The 26,240-nt window shown below is 53.8% G+C and overlaps 1 protein-coding gene across 1 annotated transcript; it reads left to right on the top strand.

Annotated features, from left to right (window-relative positions):
• Positions 1-288: 288 nt before the first annotated feature.
• Positions 289-21,388, top strand: SPG7 (SPG7 matrix AAA peptidase subunit, paraplegin). The gene is made up of 17 exons (XM_065925211.1): positions 289-500; positions 3,187-3,289; positions 5,396-5,485; positions 5,887-6,128; positions 7,205-7,344; positions 8,318-8,420; positions 9,496-9,621; positions 9,865-10,027; positions 10,250-10,423; positions 14,456-14,580; positions 15,089-15,191; positions 15,773-15,883; positions 17,151-17,266; positions 18,261-18,417; positions 18,922-19,088; positions 19,597-19,674; positions 21,038-21,388. Exons 1-17 carry the CDS (start codon positions 318-320, stop codon positions 21,194-21,196), a joined length of 2,340 nt encoding a protein of 779 aa, XP_065781283.1. The 5' UTR covers positions 289-317; the 3' UTR covers positions 21,197-21,388.
• Positions 21,389-26,240: the final 4,852 nt, after the last annotated feature.

Consider the following 26,240-nt stretch of genomic DNA (forward strand, 5'->3'; position numbering starts at 1 on the left):
CCGCTGAGCCAAATCCTCCCGGGAGCCGCGACCTGGAGAGGTGTCTGATGCCCCCAGTCGGGGCCCGCTAGGCTGCAGTTCTACTCGCAGCGCTTGTACTCGCAGTACAAGGTGGCAGTTCAAACCCGCTAAAGAATCCCAGCCGGATTAGAGTTGCAGCGAATCGCTCGGTCACGGAAACCGATCGCCGGGTAAACAGGCTTGACAAACATGCTTGACTTGAAAAGGTCCCGATCGCGCAGGCGCCGGGAGGACGCCCCGCCCGCGCAGGCGCCCCGCGGAGGCCCCAATAGAGCAGGCGCGGCTTCCGGGTCAACATGGCGGCTGTGTGGCTGCTGCTGCGCGCTCTCCGCCCCGGTCCGGCACCGGGTCCGGGGCGGCTGCGGTGCCCCTACTCAGGCTGGAGCCCAGGCTGCTCCTCCGGGGCCAAGTGGAGGTGGCCGTATGTCGTCCACAGGCCTCCGATGGGCCTCGTCGGGCCTGGAGGCCGAGCCTTGCAGGTAATGTGCGGGCCTCCGGCAGCGGCGTTTGGGATGGTAATGTGGAAGATGCTCTCCGCCGCTTCGGCTTCGTCTTCCGAGAGGCCGCTCCTGCCTGCAACCCGGAGGAGAGGCGGGCGGCGAGGCCGGCGGGCAGCCCGAGGGAGAGACCAGGGGTGAGGCCGCACAGTTGGACTTTTCTAGTCCTTGGTTCGGGCTTCCCTGGTGGCTCAGTGGTAAAGAACCGGCCTGCCAATGCAGGATGGTACCCTGGGTGGGTAAGATCTCTGGAGAAGGAACTGGCAACCCACTGTATTCTTGCCTGGGAAATCCCATGGACAGAAGAGCCTGACGGGCTACAGTCCATGGGGTCGCAAGAGTCACACAGGATTTAGCGACTGAACAACAACAGCACTTGTTTCGTATATTGATATTTTTTGCGCGTCTTCCTGGCGTTTTGAAATTGAATCGAGTAAGAGTTTCACTAATTTCTAGCAGAGAATTATTTGCACTCATATAGATCAGATCACTCCAGGATGAATTCTATCGCCTTCCAATTGCTCTAAGCGGTTTTTTGTGTGAGCAAAGTACCTTGTAACTGTATTTTACTCTTATCGTGTAGCTTGACATGTTATGGACACAAATTCATTGACCCTCTGTGTGAAGGGTGTGTTCCAGGCCCTGTTACTGTTAACGTTTCACTCTGGAAACAGATCCTAAGTGCTTTTTTCACTGATTCTTTTAGCCCTCTGTTAGGACCCCAACCCTCACATTTTAGGTTGTAATGTATTGTTATTGTATTTTACCATAAGTTGAGGACCAATTTCATATCATAATCCTATTCTACACCCTTTCTGAGTCTGAGGACAACTATAGATCATGGCATCCAGTCCCATCATTTCATGGCAATAGATGGGGAAACAGTGGCAGACTTTATTTTGGGGGAGCTCCAAAATCACTGCAGATGATGACTGCAGCCATGAAATTAAAAGACGCTTACTCCTTGGAAGAAAAGTTATGACCAACCTAGAGAGCATTTTAAAAAGCAGAGACATTACTTTGTCAATGAAGGTCTGTCTAGTCAAGGGTATGGTTTTTCCAGTAGTGATATTTGGATGTGAGAGTTGGACTATAAAGAAAGCTGAGCACCAAAGAATTGATGCTTTTGAACTGTGGTGTTGGAGAAGACTCTTGAGAGTCCTTGGACTGCAAGGAGATCCAAACAGTCCATCCTAAAAGAAATCAGTCCTGAATATTCATTGGAAGGACTGATGCTGAAACTCCAATATTCTGGTCACCTGATGCAAAGAACTGACTCATTTGAAAAGACCTTGATGCTGGGAAAGATTGAAGGCAGGAGGAGAAGGGGACGACAGAAGATGCAATGGTTGGATGGCATCACCGACTCAGTGGACATGAGTTTGAATAAACTTCAGGAGTTGGTGATGGACAGGGAGGCCTGGTGTGCTGCAGTCCATGGCGTGGCAGAGTTGGACACGACTGAGCGACTGAACTGAATGGATGTATTACACTTGTTTTTGTTTTTAGTTCTATTGAGAAGGAAAATCATAATTCATTAATTTTAGTCAGACTTGATTATTCTATGAAAATAAATAAGGACTGAAGTAGGCAATTCACACATACTTGGGGATACTTAACAGATTACCTCACTAACAACTAGAACAGTAATAACATAATCTGGTTTAAACAAACAGTGTTTAGGGTTGACTTTGAAGAATGACTTGTGTGTGCTGTGCCTGACACACTGTTCCTCATTTATGGTACCCAGTCTGTCTCTCTGTGGTTCTCCCTTATATGCCTCCTGGTCATTACTGAACCAAGTACAGTAGTATTAATTAAACTGGATAATAATTGTATGTACTAGGAATTTTTAACCTGTTGCTAACAGGAGATTATATGTAGCATACTCTTTTGGTAAGGAGTTACTTTTCTTCATAACAGCAGCCGACCAGGGATGAACTAAGGGAAAGAATTTAAAATAAATGTATGTATGTTAAGTGTGTTAGTCACTCAGTCATGTCCCAGTCTTTGGGACCTCATGGATTATGGTCTGCTAGACTCCTCTGTCCCTGGAATTCTCCAGGCTAGAATACTGGAATGGGTAGCCATTCCCTTCTCCTGGAAATCTTCCCGATCCAGCAATCGAACCCTGGTCTCTTGAGTTGCGACCAGACTGCCATCTGAGCCACCAGGGAAGCCCTTAAAATAAGTAAGTCAATAAAAATGAAGAAATTGCTACAACTGAGATAAAAAAATTAAGTTGGACCATTGACCATAACATAAAATACATTCAAGTGGGAAACTGGTCTTCCTGGGAATGTTCCACAAGGAATGGTTGTCTGGAGATGTTGGGAGAAAAAGGTCTGGACAACCAGTGAAGCCTTTGCTCCTTGTGTCCTGCAGGAATACTGGGGCACAGAATGGCAGCCAGTGTTCTGCACCTCCATTTCAGCGTTTCTTTGACTTGCTTGCTGTTGACCTTTGGAACTTTTTTTTTCTTTTGATGTTATGGTAAAACTTTGAAATAATGCTCAGATTATTGGTTCATATTTCAGGGCAGTGTAAATATTACATAAATGAATCTTGGCGCTTTTAGGAAAAATTTTGTATCGGGGGTGAGTTGGCACTGCCAGCTGTGATGTGGCGTCCGTGTGATAGAGGCTCTGTGTCCTTCTTTTCTCTTCAGAGTTTCCAGTTGCAACTGCTAACCCCTACCTTTGAAGGAATCAGCAGATTGTTGGTGAAACAGCACATTGTACAGAATCCAGTCGGACTCTGGAAACTTCTAGGTTTGTATCTTTGGAAAGACAGAAGTGACAGGCAGAACGTGTGGCATTTGTGAATAAATTCAGAGGACTGCTTGTTTGACATTGTCAGAAAAAACGAAATCACCAAGAGGCCCTTCAGCTGCTACCCAGTGTGAGCCCTCAGATGCTCTGAAGTGAAATTTTTGAGAAGGAAATTTGTCTAAGGTCAGAACAGGCCACTTTTGCTTATTTTGAGTTGTCTCTTCTTTTTTTAAAAATTCTGGCCATGGGGAGAGGGGATTGGGATGGGGAACACATGTAAATCCATGACTGATTCATGTCAGTGTATGGCAAAAACCACTACAATATTGTAAAGTAATTAGCCTCCAACTAATAGAAATAAATGGGAAAAAAATTTTTCTGGCCATGATTGGGCTGCTTGTCAAAGGTTTTTCATGCTTGTAGCCAGCTCCAGTAGTGCTTACTCAGGAGCTACAAGCTTAGTGAGGGCTGCTTGACAAGTGTTTTTCATGTTCCCTGGTGGCTCAGATAGTAAAGAATCTGCCTGCAATGCAGGAGAATATGGGTTCGATCCCTAGGTTGGGAAGATTCCCTGAAGAAGGGAATGGCTACCGACTCCAGCATTCTTGCCTGGAGATTCCATCGGCAGAGGAGCCTGGTGGGCTCCAGTCCACGGGGTCACAAAGAGTCAGACGTGACTGAGCAACTAACATTTTCATGTTCTGTAGTGAGCTCCAGCAAGGGTGAGTAAGAAGTTACAAACTGTGTATAGTTTATGTGCAGAAATTAAGTAAACATACCTTGATTTTACACTAGAGTTGCACCGTTTCATGACATCTTGTGATAATCCTGCTGTCTCTCTTGCTCTCTTTCTAAAACCTTTTGGCTGCACCCGGTAGCGTATGGGAGCTTAGTTCCCAGACCAGGGATGGAACCTGCGCCCTTGCACTGAAAGGGGGAATCTTAACCACTGGACCACAGAAGTTCCCTGCTGTCTCCTTTATCTTAGGTCAAAGGCCTGTAAGGGTTGACACCTATGCTTTTACTCCCCGCTTTATTCAGTTGGAACAGGAAAACAGTAGAATCTTCCACTGCTGCAGACAAGCAGCCTTGTGCCTACCCAGTCCCAGCAGCCCACATATGCCACCAGCAGCACCGCCCTCACCCTCCAACAGCCCTGTGTCTGGTGGGCACAGAGGCGGTTTTATTTGTGATTTTGTCAGTATCTGTGAAGGAAGGTGCGGCCCAGTGGCTTTATGAGGCGCTCTCCCCTGTTTTAAGTGCTGATGTGGACGAGCGAGAGCCTCGATGTGTGGAGTGGGCGCTGCTGTGCTACAGCCGTTTGTGCTGCTCGTTTCCGAAGACGACTGTGTGTGGGAAGGGTAGTTCTCCCACAGACCCGTGACACCTTCTCAAGTTTATGTTCATAACTTTTATTCCATCACGTTGGCTACTTTAAATTATAAAAACACTTATCTTCAATTGGAGTAGTTTATCATTTATAGTGAGTAAAGATTGTACCAAGAACGATCATCTGAATTTCTAAATCCTCTGCAGGTGGGTTCTCGATAGTTTATGTTTTGTTGGTTGTCTGGAAGTGTCCTCTTCTCCTGAGTGTGTATGTTAGTGCTCAGTCATGTCTGACTCTTTGCAACCACATGGACTGTGTAGCTTGCCAGGTTTCTCTATCCATGAAATTGTCCAGTCAAGAATACTACAGTGGGTTGCCATTCCTTTCTGGTCTTCATTGTGGCTCAGATGGTAAAGAATTCCACCTTCAATGCAGGAGGCTCAGGTATGATCCCTGGGTCAGGAAGATCCCCTGGAGAAGGGAATGACAACCCATTCCAGTATTCTTGCCTGGAAATCCCATGGACAGAGGAGCCTGATGGGCTCCATGGGGAAAAGTTAAGTCCATGACAAAGAGTCAGACCAACTGAGTGGCTAAACATTTTTGCTCTCATTCCCTTCTTCAGAGGATCTTTCCAACCCAGGGATTGAACCCAGGTCTCCTGCATTGCAAGCAGATTATTTACTGTCTGAGCCACCAGGGAAGCCCTTTGTCCTGAATGTCTCCCTGTAATTGCAGGTCTGGTTGCTGTTAAGCACTTTCTCCATTTCTTGTAGGAGGCACTTACTATTTTAACACTTCGAGGAGGAAGCAGAAGACCAAAGACAATGATAAAGCCAAGGGGAGGAGCCCTGAGGATGACGAAGGTATATCAGTCTAATTTTTTGGGTGGAGGGGGGCTTCCCCCGGGGACCTGTGGGATGGAACCCTCGCCCCCTGCATTGGAAGGGCAGTCTTAGCCACAGGACTGCCAGGGAAGTACCCTGGGGAGGTTTTTTACTTTAAAAATGATTTCATGTTATCTAAGCAGATGGGACCTCAGTGAACAGGAATGTTAGTGACCTTGAACAGCTTTTAATTAGTCACTTTGTTGTAATATTGGCCAAGTGTAGACTGAGCAACTAAGCGCAGTGGGATGACGCAGAGACTGCAAAGGGTGCAGGGCACTCCTTTGGGTGTAGGGTGGGGGTGGGGAGGGCCGTGGGGCGGGGCGTGGGGCCGGGCGTCGAGCTCCGCCCTCCTCTTACGCCTGCTCCCCACCTGGCAGAGGAGCGCAGGCGCCGGGAGCGGGAGGACCAGATGTACCGAGAGCGGCTGCGCACCCTATTTGTCATCGCAGTGATCATGAGTCTGCTCAATGCACTGGGCTCTAGCGGAGGCAACATCTCCTGGAATGACTTCGTGCACGAGATGCTGGCCAAGGGCGAGGTGCAGCGGGTGCAGGTGGTGCCCGAGAGCGACGTGGTGGAGGTGTACCTGCATCCCGGTGCCGTGGTGTTCGGGCGGCCTGTGAGTGCCGCGCCAGCGGGGGTTGCTTAGAGCCAGCCGTGAGTGTCTTGATTTAAGGAGGAGCCTGGAGGCTTTGAGAAGGGGGCCAGGCCATGTGGTCCTCGGGAGGAGCCGGGAGGGTGGCAGCGGACGTCCAGGGTCCCCCTGGCATGTGAGCAGCAGGAGGGAGGTGGAAACCCCTCCGGCTGGAACAGATGGCAGAGAGACAGGTTGGCAAGGACCGGCCCTTGGAAGACACAGGAAAGAAAGGGGGCGGAGGAGAGGGACCCTGCTCCTCCCCACCACGGGTGGCCCCCAGCTATACCAGCAGGGGAGAGGCAGAGTGGTGCGTGGGCTTCACCCCAGTAGCAGGTCTGGCGTCAGGGAACAGAGTGGTACCTGTGACAGCTCTGGAACCTGGCTGGGTGAACCCTGCTGTAAGGACCTGGCCTTTTAACCTCCAAAGTGGAGCCTGACCACTCATAATGATGGTCATCACACTAGACTTTGAAGAGACTTCAGAGGGAGATCTAGTTGCTTGGTTTAAGTTCCAAGAGAGCTTAGAATCAGAAAGGACAGTTTCCTCTGGAAAGCATGGCTGCTGGAAAGATGATTGATGTGGGCCGAGGTGGCAGTGATGAGATCTTCCCGCTAGCCTCCAGGAAATGCCATCCACTCCCTCTTCCTTAGTCTCTCGTCTCCCTGAGGACCGAGAAAGCCCCCTTGGTTGACTGTCAGGTCTAGCCGACAGGCAAACAACAAATCTTTGGAGGGTGACTCTGGGTCCAGGTTCCACACTGGAGGCTCATTGTCAGGGACTGCTTTGCCCTTCAGCACAGTACCAGCCTGGTGCTGAGTTTCAGTTGCATGTGCTGCCCTGCATTTGCTCAAAACCTTCTGTTAGTGAACATTTCATTGTAATTGTGTTTGAGAAAACAAAAACTTTCAAGATGTGGAGAAGGTTTCTGAGCAGCAGGCATCTGCTTCTGAAGCCCTGTAGCTGTCTGCGTGTGGCGGGGGCACCGTTCTCTGTCCTTGCAAGGGTCAGCCGTCTGGCCTGTCTGTCCCTCTCACATGCCTCTGCGCTCTGCCCCCAGCGGCTGGCGCTGATGTACCGAATGCAGGTGGCAAATATCGACAAATTTGAAGAGAAGCTTCGAGCAGCCGAGGATGAGCTGAATATCGAAGGCAAGGACAGGATTCCAGTTTCCTACAAGCGGACGGGATTCTTTGGAAAGTAGGTTGGTCGTTTCTGTGGGCCTCTGAATTACACCAGGCTTCACTCTGTGACGTGAGAGACAAACAGTCCAAACAGACGCTCACACTGGCTGTGCCCACCGTGGACTGAGCCCCTGGTGGAGGCAGGCCTGGGAGTGGGTGGCGTGGGGCGGAAAGCCTGGAGCTCCTTGGTCACTGCTCCAGTAGTCTGTGGTACTTTTTGTTCAGCGCAGGGTGGGTTTGCTGCCATCTGCAAACAGGAAGGTGGGGCAGGGAAAGGAGAAGCAGAGGTTCCCTGGGAACCTGTTGGTTCCATGCAGGGCCTACGGGTAGCAGGATCTGTACCCTCCTGAGGGGGAGCCAGTTACTCGGTGGGCCTGGGCGTGTAGCTGGGCGCTGGGACTGTGGTGTCCACAGGGCTGTGTCCCCTCATGGGGACTGGCGGCATCTGGGAAGTGCCATGTGTCTGTCACAGCTCCAGCTCCTCAAGGGGCAGGGCTCCCAGGCAGCACCTCTGCTTGTTCTAGGGGGTGCGGGCACACCCCTCTTCATCTGGGGTGAGGCCCCAGGGTTTGTTCTTTGTACTGTTAGGCTGATTTTGCTTAGTGACACAAAGCGATGGCCTACTTTTGAAAGCAAAACGCATGGACGGTGAAGAGCTACTCTTGGTGGCAGTGAGCTGTCCAGGCCTCTGGACAGTGGGTGGTGGTTCTGGCTTCATGCCTGGTTGGTGCTGCCTGCTCAGCACCGCGGTACCCAGACCTGGGCAATGTATGAAGGAAGGGAGATGGTAAGAACTGGACGAAAAAAAAGAAAAAAAAAAAAAGAAGAACTGGACGAGGAGATGCATTTTCAGTGCTGGCTCCACAGGTTGGTCTCAGAGCAAGGGAGTCCTTTTCCTTCTGGGAGGTCTGGGCCCAGCCTGGGTGAGGCGTGTCTGGGGGTTGCCCAGAGCCACGCCTGAGCCTCTGCCCGCCTGTCTCTGTCGCCAGCGCCCTCTACGCCCTGGGGATGACGGCCGTGGGCCTGGCCATCCTGTGGTATGTTTTCCGTCTGGCTGGGATGACAGGACGGGAAGGCGGATTCAGTGCTTTTGTAAGTTGTGCAGATTGTTCCCCTGAACTTGTGCCCTTGGGATTTTGTCTGTGTTTGGGCTGAACCCTCTCCCGTAAATGGCAGGAAGGGTCAAAGGCCGGTCTGGCAGCTCTTCTTTCCTTCTGTCTGACTGACATGGGGCTCCGCTCCCCAGCTCTAGCCAAGGCCCCTCCTGTGACGTGGGAGGGGCTGAACCCAAGGGGGTCCATACTACAGTGCGCTCTGCACTTCCCTCCCAGCTGGGCTTGACTTTTGGGGGTTTCATGATGTACTAGCTGAGACATCTTGGAAGGTTGTCTTCGAAAGAACAACCTTAATACCCTCCACAAGTATTCTCCTGTTCCAGTGCATTCAGTGCAGTGTGCACTTGCCCTCCCTGTCAAGTTGTACCTGGCTCATCGGCCACGTCAGCAAAGGGCCACGGAGGAGGCCCTCCTGGGAACTGGGGTGGCAGGGATAGAGTGCCCCTGCCTCCCCCCGAATGGGCCCTCGGGAGCTCTGGACTTGCATCCACACTGGGCATCGTGGTGTCTCCTGGGGTGCAGTATACCTGGCTCAACCGGTGTGATAATTCTTGCACATTCTGGGCTGTTTTTTTGTTGTACTTAAATAACACTGTGACGAATTCCACACACTGCCTCTTTTGAGAGCTGAAGGAGATTCTGGCTGAGGTGAGCTGCTCACTGAGAGCTTGTCTGTCCAGCCAGATTGCTTGCCAGAAATTGATGAGGTGATGTTTTTACCAACACTTGCAGAATTGAGTGTCTTTCGGTAACTTTTATATAAATCAGTAAAAGAAGTCAGAGGCTAATGGGGAAAGTCACATAGAGAAATAAGAACACTCCCACACAGACTCTGTTAAATTACCTGGTTAACGTGGGAAGCATCTTCCTTTAGAGCAGACTGCTCAGTGCCAGGCAGCCTCTGTCACCGCCCTCATGTGTCTGGATGGTGCCCTTACCTGCCGTCTGAGCGAGTGGAGGGTTGGGAGGATATGCAGGTGAACAGACCCCCAGGCTCCTCCGCCCTGCCCCGCTGGGCTGCATAGGGCTCCGCCCTCTATCTTTCTGCCCAGAATCAGCTGAAAATGGCTCGTTTCACAATTGTGGATGGCAAGATGGGGAAAGGAGTCAGCTTCAAAGACGTGGCAGGAATGCATGAGGCCAAGCTGGAGGTCAAGGAGTTCGTGGATTATCTGAAGGTGAGCACATGGGGCACGGTGCGGGGGAGGTACTGCCCAGCCTGATGCTGGGCTCCCGGTGCGTCCCCTGCTCAACCCGGACTGATGGTGCCCTGCACGGCCCGTCACCTGTCATGGCGGAGCACTGTGCTCTCCCTAAGCTGCATGGACAGGACCAGTATAGGACCCAAGCCTTCCGAGGGTCATGTCTGGATGATTCTCTGGAGCCCAGAGATCAACCTGCACATTCTGCTGCTCTCCTAGAGCCCGGAGCGCTTCCTTCAGCTTGGTGCCAAGGTCCCAAAGGGTGCGCTGCTGCTCGGCCCCCCCGGCTGCGGGAAGACGCTGCTGGCCAAGGCAGTGGCCACGGAGGCCCAGGTGCCCTTCCTGGCGATGGCTGGCCCAGAATTCGTGGAGGTCATTGGAGGTGGGCCCACCTGGCTGCATGTCAGGGGCTGTGGGGGTGAAGGTGGAAACACAAGACCTGTGTCTGGGAGTCATGGGCATGGAAGGAGCAGGTGCTGACGTCCTGGGGAGTCCAGGAGGGAATGGGCTAGCCAGTGTGCAGCAGAGGCCACCTACTGGGCTTTCCGTGAGAGCAGGGCTTGAACCCATGACCTGCCCGCTTCCCCGTCGTCTGTGTCCTTAGGCCTCGGTGCAGCCCGTGTGCGGAGCCTCTTCAAGGAAGCCCGGGCCCGGGCCCCCTGCATCGTGTACATCGACGAGATCGACGCCGTGGGCAAGAAGCGTTCCACCGCCGTGTCCGGCTTCTCCAACACAGAGGAGGAGCAGACGCTCAACCAGCTGCTGGTGGAGATGGACGGTGAGCACCATGGGGCCGGGATCGGCGGGGATGTTCGTGGACAGTGAGGGGACGTCAGCACCAGGAACTCTTCTCCAGCAGGAGGTAACCAGAAACATAACTTTCAGTTTCCCAAAGTCAAGGCAGTGGTGAAATAAGGAAGAAAAGCTGGGAATATCATGGGGAGTCGGGTCATGGCAGTGGTCGTCGGTCTCAGAGGGGGTCAGGGGTCATGCTGACAAGAGTCTCTGTGCCCAGCGAGGGCACAGTGGGTGCCTCAGGTACACTGCCAGCGATGCTGTGTCAGCTGTCCTTGAGATGACCTCTGGAATTGGCTGCCACACAGTTATTTAATGGAGTCGTTTTTCTCTTGAGCTAATCTTGTAAGATCTTCTTTGGCTGGGGGTGTGTGTGTGTGTGTGTGTGTGTGTGTAGATATTATGTGTTTGTGTTGTTTATAGTAAAATATACAAACCATAAAATTAAGCCATTTTAACCATTTTTAAGTGCAGAGTTTAATGGCTGTAAGTATGTTCCCAGTGTTCTATAACCATCACCACAATCCGTCTCCAGAACTTTCTTATCTTCCCAAACACAAACTGTCCCCATTAAATACCAGCTCCACATTCTCCCCTCCCCATATTCCAGCTCTGCAGGAGCCATCTGTAAGTTTTCTTTAGTCAGAATTCTAGTTCTGTTCTAGGTCTTGAAGATGAGAAAGATGCTTTTTTCTCAAAGTAGTTTTAGTCCTAAGAGAATCATTTATTGGTGTATTTATTTTCCTCTTTAAAGTGTTCTTAGTGTTTGAGATGGTGAATCTGGTGACCAGTGTGTGGGGCAATGGACTCTGACTGTATGTGGCTAAATGTGAAACTTTTTTTGGCCTCTTATTTTCAGAGTCTCAGACTTAAAAAGCACTGCAGAAGCAATCAGAATTCCTATAAGCGTCCTTCCCCCCCACCCCCCACAGCCTGAAGGCCGACGTGGAAGAGGCATGACGTGCGCTTCGGGCAGATGTGTGCTTCTGCAGGGCCCAGGGCAGGCTCATGTAGCCTAAGTGTCTTGTCTCCTTAGTCTTCTCCAGCCTAGGCCTGACTCCCCGTCCTTGCCCTTGTGGCTGACACTTCCGCCAGGTCAGGCCCGGGTGTTGGCAAGAGCTGTGCAGCTGGCCTTGGCGCCCACACCCCCTGATCTTGGTGCGGGGATTCGGGCCTGCAGTTGGTCAGGTCAGGGGGCTGATGCACGGGAGCGTTTCATCATGTGAAAGCCCCTCAGGTTCAAAATCAAAGTGATTTCTCACATGGCTGAGGAAAGGGCAGCCTCGTCAGGGCCTGAGGACCGTTTGCATCTGGGGGTGCCCCTGCAGACCCGCGTCCCTCTCTGCATCTGGGTGTGTCAGTCAGAATAGCTCAGGGTCTCTGCCCCGTGGGCAAGGTCTGAGGAGCCATCTTCCTGGGGAGGATGTGCCCAAGAATTGTGGACCTGAGACATGGCTGTATGAGATGCTTCTTGGAGATGGGGCCCCCAGTGGGGTCTGCCCCCCGCCCCACCCCCGGCTCTGACCGGCCCCTTCCTGAGTGCTGGGCTGTGAGTGGCTGGATCCTGAGTGTGCTGTTTGTTTGTGTGCAAGTTAGACTCCTGCTCCCCAGATATCCCATCATAGGATGTGATGAGTCTGCTGTCGGAAGTGCAGACAGGACTGTGACCTCTGGCTCTCTTTAGAAAGATGGGCAACGTGGTGCTCCTGTGGGACACAGGCAGAGCCTTTTGAAGCCACTGTCATGGGGCTGTGCAGGGACATGGTGGGGTGCCCCCTCCTGCCCCTCTCCTCTCCTAACATGTCGTCAGGCTGAAGCACAGCCTCGTGCCTACTCGTGACCTCGCGTGGGTGATGGGGGGCTCCCTTGTGGCCCTAGTGCAACAATGCCCACCACCACCCCCACTCCTGTTGTTGTTTGCACTTGAGGCCAGAGACCAACCCTCCAGGCGACGTGCACCCCCAGGAAACATTCCCAGCTGGCGCCTCCTCTGCTCCTCTGTGCTGCTGGGAGGGGGGCGACTTCTGCCAGCTCTGCTGCAGCCGCAGGAGCCCCCCCCCCCCCCGGATGCCCCCAAGAAGCTCTGGCAAGGCTGGGCTGCTGCGAAGGGGCCTTTGTGCACAGAGACAGCTGAGTCTCTTCCGCCTGCAGGGGCAACTGAGGAGCCTTTGTCACCCCTTGGGGAGGAGTGGGTGCTGGCCGTGGGAAGCCAGAGCTGGAGGAAGCCCACTACACAGGCGGAAACCAGGCACCTGCCACCCCTGTCACAGCCTGATGGGCACAGAGAGGCCTTCGAGCCCGGTGCCCCATGGTGGACATTTCCGTGCACACCCCCATGGACTCGATTCTGCCCAAGTTCTTGAAAAGGCCCAGGTATCTAACCAGCAAGGACCTATAGTCAGTACCTTGTAATGACCTGTGATGGAGGAAAACCTGCGAGAATGTACATGAATACATACATACACGCAAATATAGTGGAGCCTCTGTGTTGCATACCTGAACACTGTAAATAACATACACTTCAATAGAAAAATAGAAAGGAAACAAAGGGAACCACAGGTAGCCCTCCCACGGCCTAATGTGGAAAAACATTAGTCTGTGACCCGTGTTGACTGAATCTGCGTGAGGCGTGCCGCTTGGTCCTGGCTCACTGTGTGTGTGGATGCAGGCGGCTCCAGCACATCTTGCTGAAGCACCATCCTCCTGCACTGAGCCTTCACCTCCTCGCGAGTGTAGCCAGCGCCTCGGCAGAGCCTGTTGTCAGCTCCCTAGCGACTGGGCTGTGACTCTGTCCTCACACATGCATCACTTGTCACTTAGCTGTGCACTCAAGTCTTTGATCAAGGTAGTGGCAACAGCAGACATGGTGAGGATGAGAAGACTGGATCCCAGACCCCTGTGTGAACCTGGGCCCTCAAGTGAGTGAAGCAGCTGTGAAAAGGCATCCGTGAAGCAAACCTGAGCCCCTGCAGCAGGGGCGGACAGCATGCAGCCTCTTGGGCCGGCTCTGAACAGACTGAGCACGTCTGATCTCAGGGCATGTCCACAGAACATGGTGCTCCAGTGTTCCCTTGTGATAGCTGAACACCCTGGAAGGAGCCTGTGCAACCTCCAGTGGGTGCCTGGCTGAGCTCCGTGTGTGCTCACTCGGCCACAGTGCGGACACCGGGTGTTGTTGTGCAAGCCTGCCTGACTGGACCTCAGGATTTATGCCGAGTGAGAAGGGCCAGCCTCAGAGGCTATGTATGTGATTTTGTGCAAATGACAGAATTCTAGAGAACAGACTGATGAGTAGTTGTGAAGGGCTGGCACGGTGAGGTTTTCATGGTGGTGCTAGTGGAGAGGCATGTGCCCAGCTGCTGGGGCGGCAGCACACGGCCTGCACCTGCAGTGCGGGCCCTGCACAGGAGTCAGCACTCAGCCGTGGGAACGTCTGTATGGTGTCAGCCCTTGTTATGTGTCCACAACTGTGTGAGTCCCTAAACCAGCCCTGTGGCTGCTTGCTGATAGAGGCCGTTCTGCGGGAGCGCCCTCCTGGAGTCGCCGGCATAGCTGCTGTTTTCTCATGTACCCTTTGTTTCTGCCATTTTTCAGTGTCTTTTCACTGTTATATAATCTCACGGTTCTGTGTTCATAGCCCCAGCCTGTGGTGGGCAGGCGTTTGAGGAGCCCTAAGGGGCAACTCAGGCAGGAGTCTGAGACAAGCTGTGGGGGCCAGGTGGCCCAGGGAGTGGAGTCAGGTTTGTCCAGGACCCAGGGAGTGGAGTCAGGTGGCCCTCCATCCCCAGGTGGCCCAGGGAGTGGAGTCAGGTTTGTCAGGACCCTGGCCTCCAGCAAGCCTCTCCTTTCTGTGTGAGACTTTCACTTTTCCGTCAGCAAAGCTGACGTGTGTGGTACCTCCCACACACTGGTATGGTGGTACTCACTTTTTCTGGCGGTGCTGCTGTCCTGGCAGTCCGTGGGGAAGCTGCCCAGTTGGGGTCCGCACCCTCACGGCCACTGTCTGTCCCTCCAGGAATGGGTACCACCGACCACGTCATCGTCCTGGCAGCCACCAACCGAGCTGACATTTTGGACAATGCTCTGCTGAGGCCGGGCCGACTGGACCGGCACGTTTTCATCGACCTTCCCACGCTGCAGGTCAGTGCGACCTGGCTGGTCCATCCAGGCTCCCTGCCCTTCTGGTTTTGACTCTCACTGACCTTTATGATGAGATGTCTGGGCTGAGTCTCGTGGACAGCCTTTGCAGAGCGTCACTCCCATGTACTGGTGGCTTTGGAGAGTGAGCTGCACAGTGGCCCTGCTGGGGTGGACGGCTGTGAGCACCGGGACGTCTTGGCCCTGCCGCCTCAGGCCTCAACTTGGATGCTCACCTCCGAGGGTGTCAGGCCTTCCTGGTGGCTCCCGAGGGAGCAGGAGACCCTACAGGAGCAGGGAAGGGTCTGGATGGCGAGTGTAGCAGGTGGCGTTTCTGTGCAGACGCACATGGAAGTGTCATCTGAGGCTCTTGAGTTTGTTTCTGAGAGTAGAAACTGACCTTACAACCAGTGACTCCTGATCAGCAGGCGGGGAGCCGGCACCGTGGCCTTTGTCCCATGGCCTCTGACCCATGTCCTTTGACCTGTGACCTTTGTATCCTGTTCTTTAGGAACGGAAGGAGATCTTTGAGCAGCACCTGAAGGGCTTGAAACTGACACGAGCCAGCAGCTTTTACTCCCAGCGGCTGGCGGAGCTGACACCTGGCTTCAGTGGTAGGGCTGTAGGGGTGCTGGTCCTTGTCTCAGGGCAGCGGGGGCGGGCCTCCCCGGGAACTCTGCAGCCCTGCTCTGGGCTCCTTGGCCAGCACAGCTGGGGTGGGAGTGGTGTGTGCCCAGCAGGCAGAGGTAGAGGGACTCTTCCCCGAGGTTCTGTCTCCTGTGCCCCAGGGCGGTCCCAGCCTCGCTCCCTCCCACTGCTCCCCACCAGAGGCAACCCTGCGAGGCCGTGTCCCTCCCCGCCACCTTCTCCATGTTATCACAAATCTAGATTTTTGTGTACGGTTCTCGTTTCACAGGGTGATATAAATAAAAACCCCTGTTATGGTGTAAACCCGTTACCATGGTGTAGGTTTCTTCCCTTTGGACCTTTAACATCCTGAACTAGAACCTCATGGGTGTCAAGAACCTTTCTCATCCCTCAGTGTGTGTGTGGAACAGTGGGTGGAAGGATAGAGGGGGTCCAAAGAGGCTGCTTGCTGACCACAGCTGTGGGGCGGCTCGAGGGGGACAGGGTGGCTCCCCTCCCACCCCCATACCTCTGCGTCTACTAACACCCCCCACCCCCGTGCTGACAGGCGCTGACATCGCCAACATCTGTAACGAGGCCGCGCTGCACGCGGCGCGGGAGGGGCACACAGCTGTGCACACGTCCAACCTGGACTACGCTGTGGAGCGCGTTGTGGCCGGTACGTGGACTTGTCTGTGGGGTGAGGGGCGGCCTAGACATCATGTGATGGCATTATTGCCCAAGAGGGAAGACAGGCCACCCGTTTCTGCTTTTCTGTCAGACGTTACAGTGTGACCTGTTCTCCTTAGTTTGAGATACTCTCTGTTGACTAAGAGCAGGCGGGCTGTTGAAACAAATGTAGAAGAATCTCGCAAACTCAGTGTCCTTCGCGCCCACGAGCTGACGGGCGGTGCCCAGACAGCCACTGTCCACATGGGCAGGGGTTGGAGCTGCTGCTCCTGAGGTCTAGGAAGAGGCCTTTTATGCCAGGGTCTCCGTGCCCCGTAGGGGGAAGGGGAGGGCGGCGTCTCAGCAGTGCTTACCCACTGCTGTTGGACGTGGAATGCGTGGACTTCTGTGGAGAGAGCAGGCCAGGGCTCCCGTAGCCCCTGTGGCAACACCAGACGTCTTATCCTTCAACGGAATTCCAACCAAGGCACCGAGCGGGATACTGAGGAAGCAGCGCCTCGCTCAGATGGCCCATCCCCCTCAGTCTTTCAGACTAGGACAGGGCCCTCCACAATGGGGACGGTGAGTGGGCAAAGACAGAAGGGCTCGCCTTGAGGTTTCTCACTGTAAATCAGGGTTTACATAAGCCAGTTGTTTTGTGTGAAAACTGATATGTTTCCAGCAAGTGTGTTCTAAGCAGGAAAGACTAGAGAAGAGCGCCCAGAATCCTGCCCGAGTGCAGCACCTCAGGCAGGGTGCTCCCGCATGGCAGCCAGCAGGGTCCAGGGGGACAGCCCGACTGCCACAGCCAGCACGTAGGATGTGTCATCTTGAAGCTGGCAGCATAGGTGGTCCCAGTCACATCCCTGAACCCAAGGCTTACTCGGGGTAACAATGAGTGGACAGTGGGTGAGGCCTCAGCAGTGACTTGAGCAGGGGATGTAATGAAAGGTTATGAGGTGAAGGGTCAAGCGACTCAGGTAAGAGGACTGGACAGTCGCGGGCTGCAGCTGCACTGCTACGTCACGCCGTCGGCCCCGCAGCCCAGCGAGGGCCATGTTGAAGGGGCTGCAGTCTAGGGGTTTTCAGTGGTGGGGTCAGTGGGCCGAGCGAGGCTCCTGCGGCATCCTCACAGTCCGAGCAGCCAGGGGGAGGATGGGTGGCTGGGCTGGGGACACAGAAGCTGAGTGTCCGGTGTTGAGTTTTCGTTGGCACCTTGGGAACATGCCTGCCATATACCCGGGGTGCCTGAGCTCACCTTTCTGGGCTTCTTTCAGGGACTGCCAAGAAGAGCAAGGTCCTGTCCAAGGAAGAGCAGAGGGTGGTTGCGTTCCACGAGTCGGGCCACGCCCTGGTGGGCTGGCTGCTGGAGCACACGGAGGCTGTGATGAAGGTGTGTGTGGGCAGCCCTGGCCTGGCTGCCCAGTTGGGCTCACTTTGGAAGGCCCATGTTTTGTGCCTGGAGGGGCGGAGGTGGGGTGACTGTGGGAAAGCCACATAACAACCTGTGGTCTCCCTCCCCATCTGCGTGGTAGGTTGTGGAAATAAGAACTGCCAGGCGAACCATCAGCTCTGAGATGTGCTGACTTAGAAAGGTCGTCAGCACCCCTTATGTATATGGCAGGGCTAATGCCATGACGCCGCCCCTGGTGGTAACATTCTGACAGGGCATCCCTGAGTGACCACTGGGGACAGTGCCCGTGTTGGGGACATGGGTGCCCTGTGTTGAGGGTTGTTAACTGCCCTCCACTTGGACCTATCCCCCCTCATTCCTTGTCCCCTGACCTCCAGACAGAGGGCCATGCTGGCAGCTACAACCTGGGTGTGGGTGTCTCCCGGGGGTTTTGGCTACAGCCGAGCATTGCTGTCAGGCTGCCTTGGATGGTGCCCTGCTGCTCAGACTGGTCCGTTGTGTCCTCTGTAGAGGGCTGTGACTGAGACCCGTGTGTGTGAGAAAACCCAGTAATTATGATCAGTGTTTTCATGCAGTATCTCAAGAAAATGAATATAGGACATTCATTTGGTGGCTGAAGGCCAGGTAGATGAGTTGTGCTGAGGTCTTCTTCCCTGCACCCAGCTCCTTGCCAGCCAGCGTGGTGACGTGCATGCCTGAGTCTCGGGGTGGCCTCCTGCGGCCGTGACCCTCAGACCCATGCCTACTTAGGGCTGGCCTCATTGTGTGGGCTCACCTCTTCTTGTCACTAGTCTTTCCTTAATGGACACGTGGTCATGTGCAGGGTCCTCACGCCCTTCTTGCAAATACTTTTATGAATATGGGGACCTCAGATTGGTTTCCTTGCTTCAAACCCTCTGAGCAAAGACTGTCTTGTGCCCCCTCATCTCCGAAGCCTGGGCCCTGCCAGCTAACAGACCACCTCATTGTGCAGGTGTCCATCACTCCTCGGACCAATGCGGCCCTGGGCTTTGCTCAGATGCTCCCGAGAGACCAGCACCTCTTCACCAGGGAGCAGCTATTCGAGCGCATGTGCATGGCCCTGGGTGGTCGCGCGTCCGAGTCCATCTCTTTCAACAGGGTCACTTCCGGTGAGTGGCAGCTCCCGCACTGCTTTGGCACCGTCAGCCCTTCTGCGAGGGAGGGGGAATCTGTGGAGGGGTCTAAGCAGAATGCACATGCCACCTTGAATTTCATTAAGGGTTCTTTGTGTTTGACTGCACTGGGTCTTGGTTGCGGCATGCAGGCTTTTCATTGTGGTGGCTTTTCTTGTTCCTAAGCATGGGCTCTGGGGGGGCACTTTGGCTTCAGTAGTTGTGGGCTGTGGGCTTCGTTGCTCCTCAGTAAGTGTGTGGGATCTTCTGGACCTGGGATTGAACCTGTGCCCCCTACATTGGCAGGTGGATTCCCAACCACTGGACCACCAGGGAAACCCTGAGTTGTTTTTCTACACAAAATAAAATTTTTTTTTAAGTTTTAAGGACCAGTGACAGGATACAGTTGTTCCCTGAGGACCCACCTCTGCTATCAGGGCTGGTGGGGCCCCTGACCTGCAGCTCCAGGGAAGAACCTCCTTTTCTGATCCCACACTCCAGGGGCACAGGACGACCTGCGGAAGGTCACCCGCATCGCCTACTCCATGGTGAAGCAGTTTGGGATGGCACCCAGCATTGGGCCTGTCTCCTTCCCTGAGGCCCAAGAGGGTGTCACAGGCATCGGACGGCGTCCATTCAGCCAGGGCCTCCAGCAGATGATGGATCACGTGAGTCCCTCCCAATCTGAGCCGTGTGTATGGGGAGGGGGTGTGGTGTGCTGGCCTGCGCCTGCAGGAGCTGAGATTCTGGGTGAGGACCCAATGGCTCCTGATGGAACTGTGGGTGCCACGGGGCCATCAGGGGCAGCAAATAGATGCCTCTGGGGACAGAGCCAGCGCCTGTGATCTTTGCAGCCTGAGGAGACGACCAGGCAGTGTCACCACCCTCGGGCAGCTCTGGCAGCCTGGTGCACTGGCACGGAGGCAGCTTTGGGTGTGGAGGATGAAGCGGGGCCCAAGTCTCCAGGAGCTGGCGGCCCCTTGCACAGGAGTTCTCGGGGTGGAGGTGAAGGCAGGAGACTCTTGGTCGCTGGGCTCTCCTGTGCCCTGTGAGACACGAAAGGCCGTGCTCTGCACTCGTGTTTCTTCGTGTACCTTAGGGCCGGGGCCAGGCCGCAGGGGACCCTGTGCACAGCGGCAGCCATCCTGACCCATCACACATCTTCTCCTTTCACAGGAAGCGAGGCTGCTGGTGGCCACTGCCTATAGGCACACGGAACAGGTGCTCCGGGACAACCTGGACAAGCTCCAGGCGGTGAGCCTCCGCTGTCCCTGGCCCTACGCCTGCCAGGATCTGGGCCGCTGTCACTTCCCACTGATGCAGCCACTCACCCATCCTAGAAAACCACATGACAAACGGGCCCCATCCAGCTCAACTGGATCCAGCGTCTTCCCTGCCTTGTTGAGCCTCATGTCATGCACCTGCCAGGCCAGGGCCAGTTCCTTCAGGACATACAGGAGGACACTGCCAGCTCTCGGGGCCCATTACCAACTTGTGTGCAGTGGGTCTGGTTGATGTGGCTTAACCCCTTCCCAATTCAAACTTCTGAAAATTTTACACTAAACGTTAAAGCTCAGAAGAGTTTTAGACGCACAGGGAGCTGCAAACGTGGCACAGAACCCTCAGCCCGTGACCGGTCCTCCCGTCAGTCAGGCTTGTTTTCCGCAGCCCAGTGACCACCACTCCCATACTTCACCCAGGTCACCTGCTCTCGGTGCTCACGTCTGCCAGGCCCTCTGGGCTGGGATAGTCCCCCTCCTATTGCAGACAGCAGAGCATGAGGGCTGGTCTCGTGTGTGGGGAACCTCCCCAGGTGGGCTGTGTGTGATGTCCCCACAGTGATGCTGGGTGTCAGGTCTGGAGTGACCCCAGAGGCGCAACATCTCTGGACCTAGTGAAGGGGCAGCTCCTGGTGGATGGTCAGCTGTTTCTTCAAGGCAATGTTGTGGGGACTGTGGTATGGGGTCCTCAGACCAGCAACACCCGCCTGCTGGGAGCCGTGGGCAGTGCAGAACCTGCCAGGACCCTGTCGTGGGAGCCGAGTCTGTCCTGTTGCTGTGTGCACCATGACCTGCCCGCACCGTCCTGGGGTTCCAGGACTGAGTGCCACACAACTTACCCTGGGCGCTGCCTTCACGATCGGCCCTCCCTGCCCACTATTCTGCATCTGCGGCTTGTAGGTCTCCAGTCCTGCAGTCAAGTTCATTGAAGAAAATCCCAAGTGTGAGCAGAGCCTCGTAGTTCAAGCCCGTGTTGTCCAAAGGCCAGCTGTCAGAGCAGCCAGTGTGGGGGGTGACGGGAACCCACTGGGGGCTATATCCTGCACGTCAGCTCCGCTGCCCCCCATGCTGACACTCACACGCGTTTGCAGAAGAAATCCAAGTTGCCCAAAATAAACAGATTGGGAAGGGAAGTAGAAAAGTTAATGAGGCTGGCAGCTGGGCTTGTCTCTAAGGTGGAGACAGGGAGCTATTCTTTGCGTGGGCTGCCCGCCTGTGCTGCGTCCCTGGGAAGTGGCAGGTCTGGGAGGCCAGGCCCTCCCCTTCCGTGCTCTGCTCTCAAAGGGCTCTTGTCCGGGCCCCCATCTGCCGCTCACACTGCCTTCTTGTTCCTCCAGCTGGCAAGCGCCCTACTGGAAAAGGAAGTGATCAACTATGAGGACATCGAGGCCCTCATCGGCCCGCCACCCCACGGGCCCAAGAAAAGGATTGCGCCGCAGAAGTGGAGCGACGCCCAGAGGGAGAAGCAGGACTCGGGGGAGGAGGAAGGGGCCTAGCAGCTGCCCCTGCTCTGGGAGGAGCCATCCTGGCCCCGGTAGCTGCCCCACCCACGCCTCCATGCTGGTGCTAGCCGGGGGTGCTGGGCATGCAGTCCTCACCTCTCACCCCTCGCTGGTCACGGCCCCCCAAGATCTATTTATTGACTTCCTTGCCTGGAGGAATAAATCTCCGCCGAGATGGATGGTTCATCTGTGTGTGTGGGTTGTCCTTGTGTGGAAAGGCCACCTGTGCTTGTCACAGGTGCACGTGGAGTGGCCCAGTCTTGTGAGGGATCTGGACAGTATCATGGTTTGAGGCTCCTCCTGGCCCCTGAGACCTGGTCAGGATAACCCCAGCTCTGCACACAAAGGGCCTCTGAGGCCCTTGCTGCCTATCCTCTGTGGGGCCCTGTCCTGGGCTCGCTGGTCAGCGGTCAGTCAGGGGCAGGCGCTGGGCCTGGAGGAGTAAGGCATGGCCACCTCCTGCAGTGTGGATGTGGGCCCCTGGGGGGTCTCTGGGGGTGGGAGGGAAGCCTGTGCTCCTGCATGGTCAGCTCTGCCCTGATGGCGTCCTGGATCAGGGATCCGACGTCTGCAGGGTGAGAGGTCAGCTGTGCAGGAACCAGCTCCCTTAAGACTGAGCAGCGGTGGGGGGAACAGACGGATGAGGTGCACTCAGGGCCCTGAGTCCCCTGTGACACGACCTGCTGCTTGTTACTTCCCCTTCCCTGCGCAGCGCCTGGAGCCATCCCCACGCCCAGTGCCCCGGGGAAGCACAGGGGCAGGGCAGGTGCAGGTGCCTACCCAAGGAGGGGCCCTGAGGCGACACCTTGCCTCTGCCCCATCCTGTTTCATTCCTGAAGACAGCCTGGAGTTAGGAGGGTGGGGCCCCTCTGTGACCTCACTGGGACGTGGCCGAGCTCACCCCCTTGTATTTTACCATTAAAACGGCTAGTGTCTGGTGACACTTAGCCAGGAATAGGCTGTTAAGTGGGGTGAAGAGGGGCACCTCACTGTAGTGGAGGAAGTGCAGCCTGCCTTCCCAGGGCTTGCCAGGGATCGGGCTCATGGGAAGCCAGCAAGGGGAGGCCGATGGGAGAGTGCTCTGATGTACAGAAATGAGTTTTCACAGGTGATGTCACCTCTTGGTCCTTGAGACACAGCACTTGGGGAGAGCCCTGGGAGTGGGGCCTCAGCCACCTCTGCTACTCCTCACGCCTCCCTAACAGGCTCCTGGGGGTGAAGAGGTTCTCCCACAGCAGCTCATGGCTGCCAGAGCAGCCAGACCACTGGGCAACCTACTCTGCCCAGCAGAGCAAATACGGTGTGGCCTGACTGCAGTTTCTGGAACTGTCTCAGGTGTGTGAGGGTTCCTTGCTGAGACAGACATTAAGTGAACATACATTTAACACATCAGAGCCCAGAAGACAAAGAATATTGGAAAAATTAACTTAAAGAGTTCACACATCATAATGCAAGTTGTTTTCCAATCTGATCTATGCTCAAATAAACACAGTTTTTTTGTTACACTTTTTGTCTTTAAAGTTTTTTGTTGAGGTCCATCGTATTAATGCCAGGTGTATAAGACAGTGGTTCATATTTGTATGTACTGGGAGATGATCACAATTAACATTTGTCACCATACACAGTCAGCCACAGAAGATTTTCTTGTGATGAATACTTTCAAGATCCACTCTCTTAGCAACTTTCATGTAAGACATCTGTGTTACAGTAACACACTACCAGGTGATCACTGACATGAGGTGGTCCTCATATTATAGGAATCTCCCAGCCTCTGATCAGGTTTACATTTTGGCTCTGATGGATGTGATAGCTGGACCATAAAGAAAGCTGAGCACCAAAGAATTGATGCTTTTGAACTGTGGTGTTGGAGAAGACTCTTGAGAGCCCCTTGGACAGCAAGGAGATCAAACCAGTCAATCCTAAAGGAAATCAACACTGAATATTAATTGGAAGGACTGGTACTGAAGCTGAAGCTCCAGTACTTTGGCCACCTGATATGAAGAGCTGATTCACTGGAAAAGACCCTGATGCTGGGAAAGATTGAAGGCAGGAGGAGAGGGAATGACAGATGAGATGGTTGAATGGCCTCACCGACTGGATGGACAAGAGTCTTGAGTAAGCTCTGGGAGTTGGTGATGGACAGGGAAGCCTGGGGTGCTGCAGTCCATAGTAGCAAAGTTGGACACGACTGAGCAACTGAACTGACTAGAGAGTTGAGAGGCCGGATGGTTGAGTTCTGTGGTGAAGCACTAACATCAACCTGTCCCTACTAAGTTATTAGGCTCCTGCTTTTCCTAATTCAACCAATGGTTCATACTGAGGACACTGTTAGTGTGCTAGTTTCTGCAAAGTGCTATAGGAACATGACTTTATGTGTCAAAACAATAAAAACACATTGCTGCTATGAGATTAATGTTTTAAATTAATTATCATTATTATTGGGCTTCCCAGATGGCGCTAGTGGTAAATATGCCTGCCAATGCAGGAGATGTGGGTTTGATTCCTGGGTTGGGAAGATCCCCTGGAGGAGGATATAGCAACTCACTCCGGTATTCTTGGCTGGAGAATCCCATGGACAGGGGAGCCTGGTGGACTACAGTCCACAAGGTCGCAAAGAGTCAGACATGACTGAGCGACCTGGCACACACACATCGTTATTATTTTGGCTGCACTGCACAGCTTGTGGGATCTTAATTCCCTGACTAGGGACTGAACCCGGCCAGGCCCTTGACAGTGAAAGCACAGAATCCTAACCACTGGATCCCCAGGGAATTCCTTGAGATTAACTTTTTTTTTTTTTGAGATTAACTTTTAAAATCAAGACTGTGGGACCTTCCTGGTGGCCCTGTGATTAGTAATCCACCTACCAAAGCAGGGGACACAGGTTTGATCCCTGATCCAGGATGACACCAAAAGCCACAGAGCAGCTACACACGTGCCACAACTACTGAGTCTGTGCTCAAGCCCAGGAGCTGCAACTACTGAGCTCCCACATCCTAGAGTTGGTGCTCCACAAGGGAAGCCACCGCAAGGCGAAGCCTGTGCACTGCAATGAAGAGCAGCCCCTGTTAACTGCATCTAGAGAAAGCCTGCATGCAGCAATGAAGACCCAGTGCAGCCAAAAATAAATAAATAAAAAACTAAAAAAAAAATATCAAGATTGTGTGTCAAAGGGCTCCAGGAGGTGGTGTTGACTGTCTTTGAGGTTGACCCTGAAGCACCAGCTGGAGGAGGCCAGTCAGGTCAAGGTATGGGGCAAGCAGATCCCTCTGTGAGAAACTGGAACACAATTACAAGGAAATTCTGGGAGGCCATGTGCACCCCACCCCTCCAGGTGCTCCTCCAGAAACCTTGTGCCCAGTGAGCACTGAATACAGGGCCACTGGTCAGTCCTTTCAGCGGCCCTTGCAGGTCCCAGACTGGGACAAAAGCCCCTTGGCAGAGTTGTGCCATGGAGTTCTGTGCCAAGCGGGGAGGGGCTTGTCCTGTAGCTGAAAACTTTTACAACCTTGAGCAAACAAGAGTTTGCATCAGGACTCCTGCTCACTTCTTCAGTCTTCCCAACTGGGAAACTCAGCAGGCTCTCAGCAGTCACGTGGAAGCCTCGGGACTTGCTGTTCTGCATGTTCCCTAAGGACTCAAGTGTGAACTATTCAGGTGTTGAAAAACTGTGTTGGGTTGCTGGGCTGTGTGCAGCAGACTGAGGTCCTCAAGCTACAGCTTCACCTTCTCAACATTAACTCCAGACTTCAAATCTTCCCCCAGTATCCCAGCAGCATCCTGACTATGAGCAGATGAGCTGCACAAGTAGGTCTGTCCAGAAAGAGAAGAGGATGGGGACTGTGTTCTCAATGAGAAGGACCCACGGCAGAATCACTGAAAAGTGTCTCCAAGACACGGGGTACTGCCTGAAGCTCCAGAGGTTAAGAATCCACCAACACAGGGGACACTGGTTTGAACCCTGGGCACCTAGAGCTGGAGCACTGCAACTAGAGAAAGCCTTTGTGCAGCCACAAAGACCTAGTACAGTCAAAAATAAAGTAAAATAATAAACAAAGAAATCTTTAGTTAAAAAAAAAAAAAGACATGGAAGGTGAGAGCTAACATTGTATTGTGTCTGAGGAAATAAACCCCAGGACAACGCTAGCATTTCTTCAGCAAACATCTCCTACACAGACCCTCTGTTGCCAGAATGGACTGTGGGTTCAGTTTCAATGGACAAAGTAATATGTGAGGTGGATAACCTCTTACTCTCTCCCTTCCTTCTCTCCTGCCCTGCCTTCCGGACCCTGGCTCCTACTCTGTCACTTGGAAACAAAGTGGTGTGACCTTTACTTACCAAGAGCTGGGCACTGAGCTTTGTCCTGAGGCCTAACAGGGCTCCCAGCAGCTTCTCCCATTTCACACCAATCACATACCCAAAGTCTCAAATCTAGTACAAAGATTCTAATAGTATACTAGCCAACTCCACAGACACTTTCCTCTGGATCGCTGACCTTCCAGTTTAGCTGTCTGTGTCTGTGAAAGGCTAGAGATTTTAAACATGACCCTATCTTCAGAGATAAGCATCACTTCCAAGTTTACTGAGAAGAGCTTTCCTGTATTTGCTAACAACTGTCAGCAAAGCAAGCCTTGTACTGCCCTTGCTTCACAGCTACTGTTGTTCAGTCGCTCAGTTGCCTCCAACTCTTTGCCACCTCATGGACTGCAGCACACCAGGCTTCCCTGTCTTTCACTATCTCCCGGAATTTGCTCAAACTCATGTCCATTGAATCGGTGATGCCATCCAGCCATCTGATCCTCTGTTGCCCCCTTCTCCTCCTGCCCTCAATCTTTCCCAGCATCAGGGTCTTTTCCAATGAGTTGGCTTTTCACATCAGGTGGTCAAAGTATTGGAGTTTCAGCTTCAGCATCAGTCCTTCCAATAATATTCAGGGTTGATTTGCTTCAGAACTGAGCACACACCTACTAGGTGTCAGGGCTCCAACCTTCCCCACAGGCTTGGCACTTGTGTTCCACACCTCCTCTGCCCTTGACA

The sequence above is a fragment of the Muntiacus reevesi genome, chromosome 2 (genome assembly GCF_963930625.1).
Source record: "Muntiacus reevesi chromosome 2, mMunRee1.1, whole genome shotgun sequence".
In the NCBI taxonomy this organism is placed as follows: domain Eukaryota; kingdom Metazoa; phylum Chordata; class Mammalia; order Artiodactyla; family Cervidae; genus Muntiacus; species Muntiacus reevesi.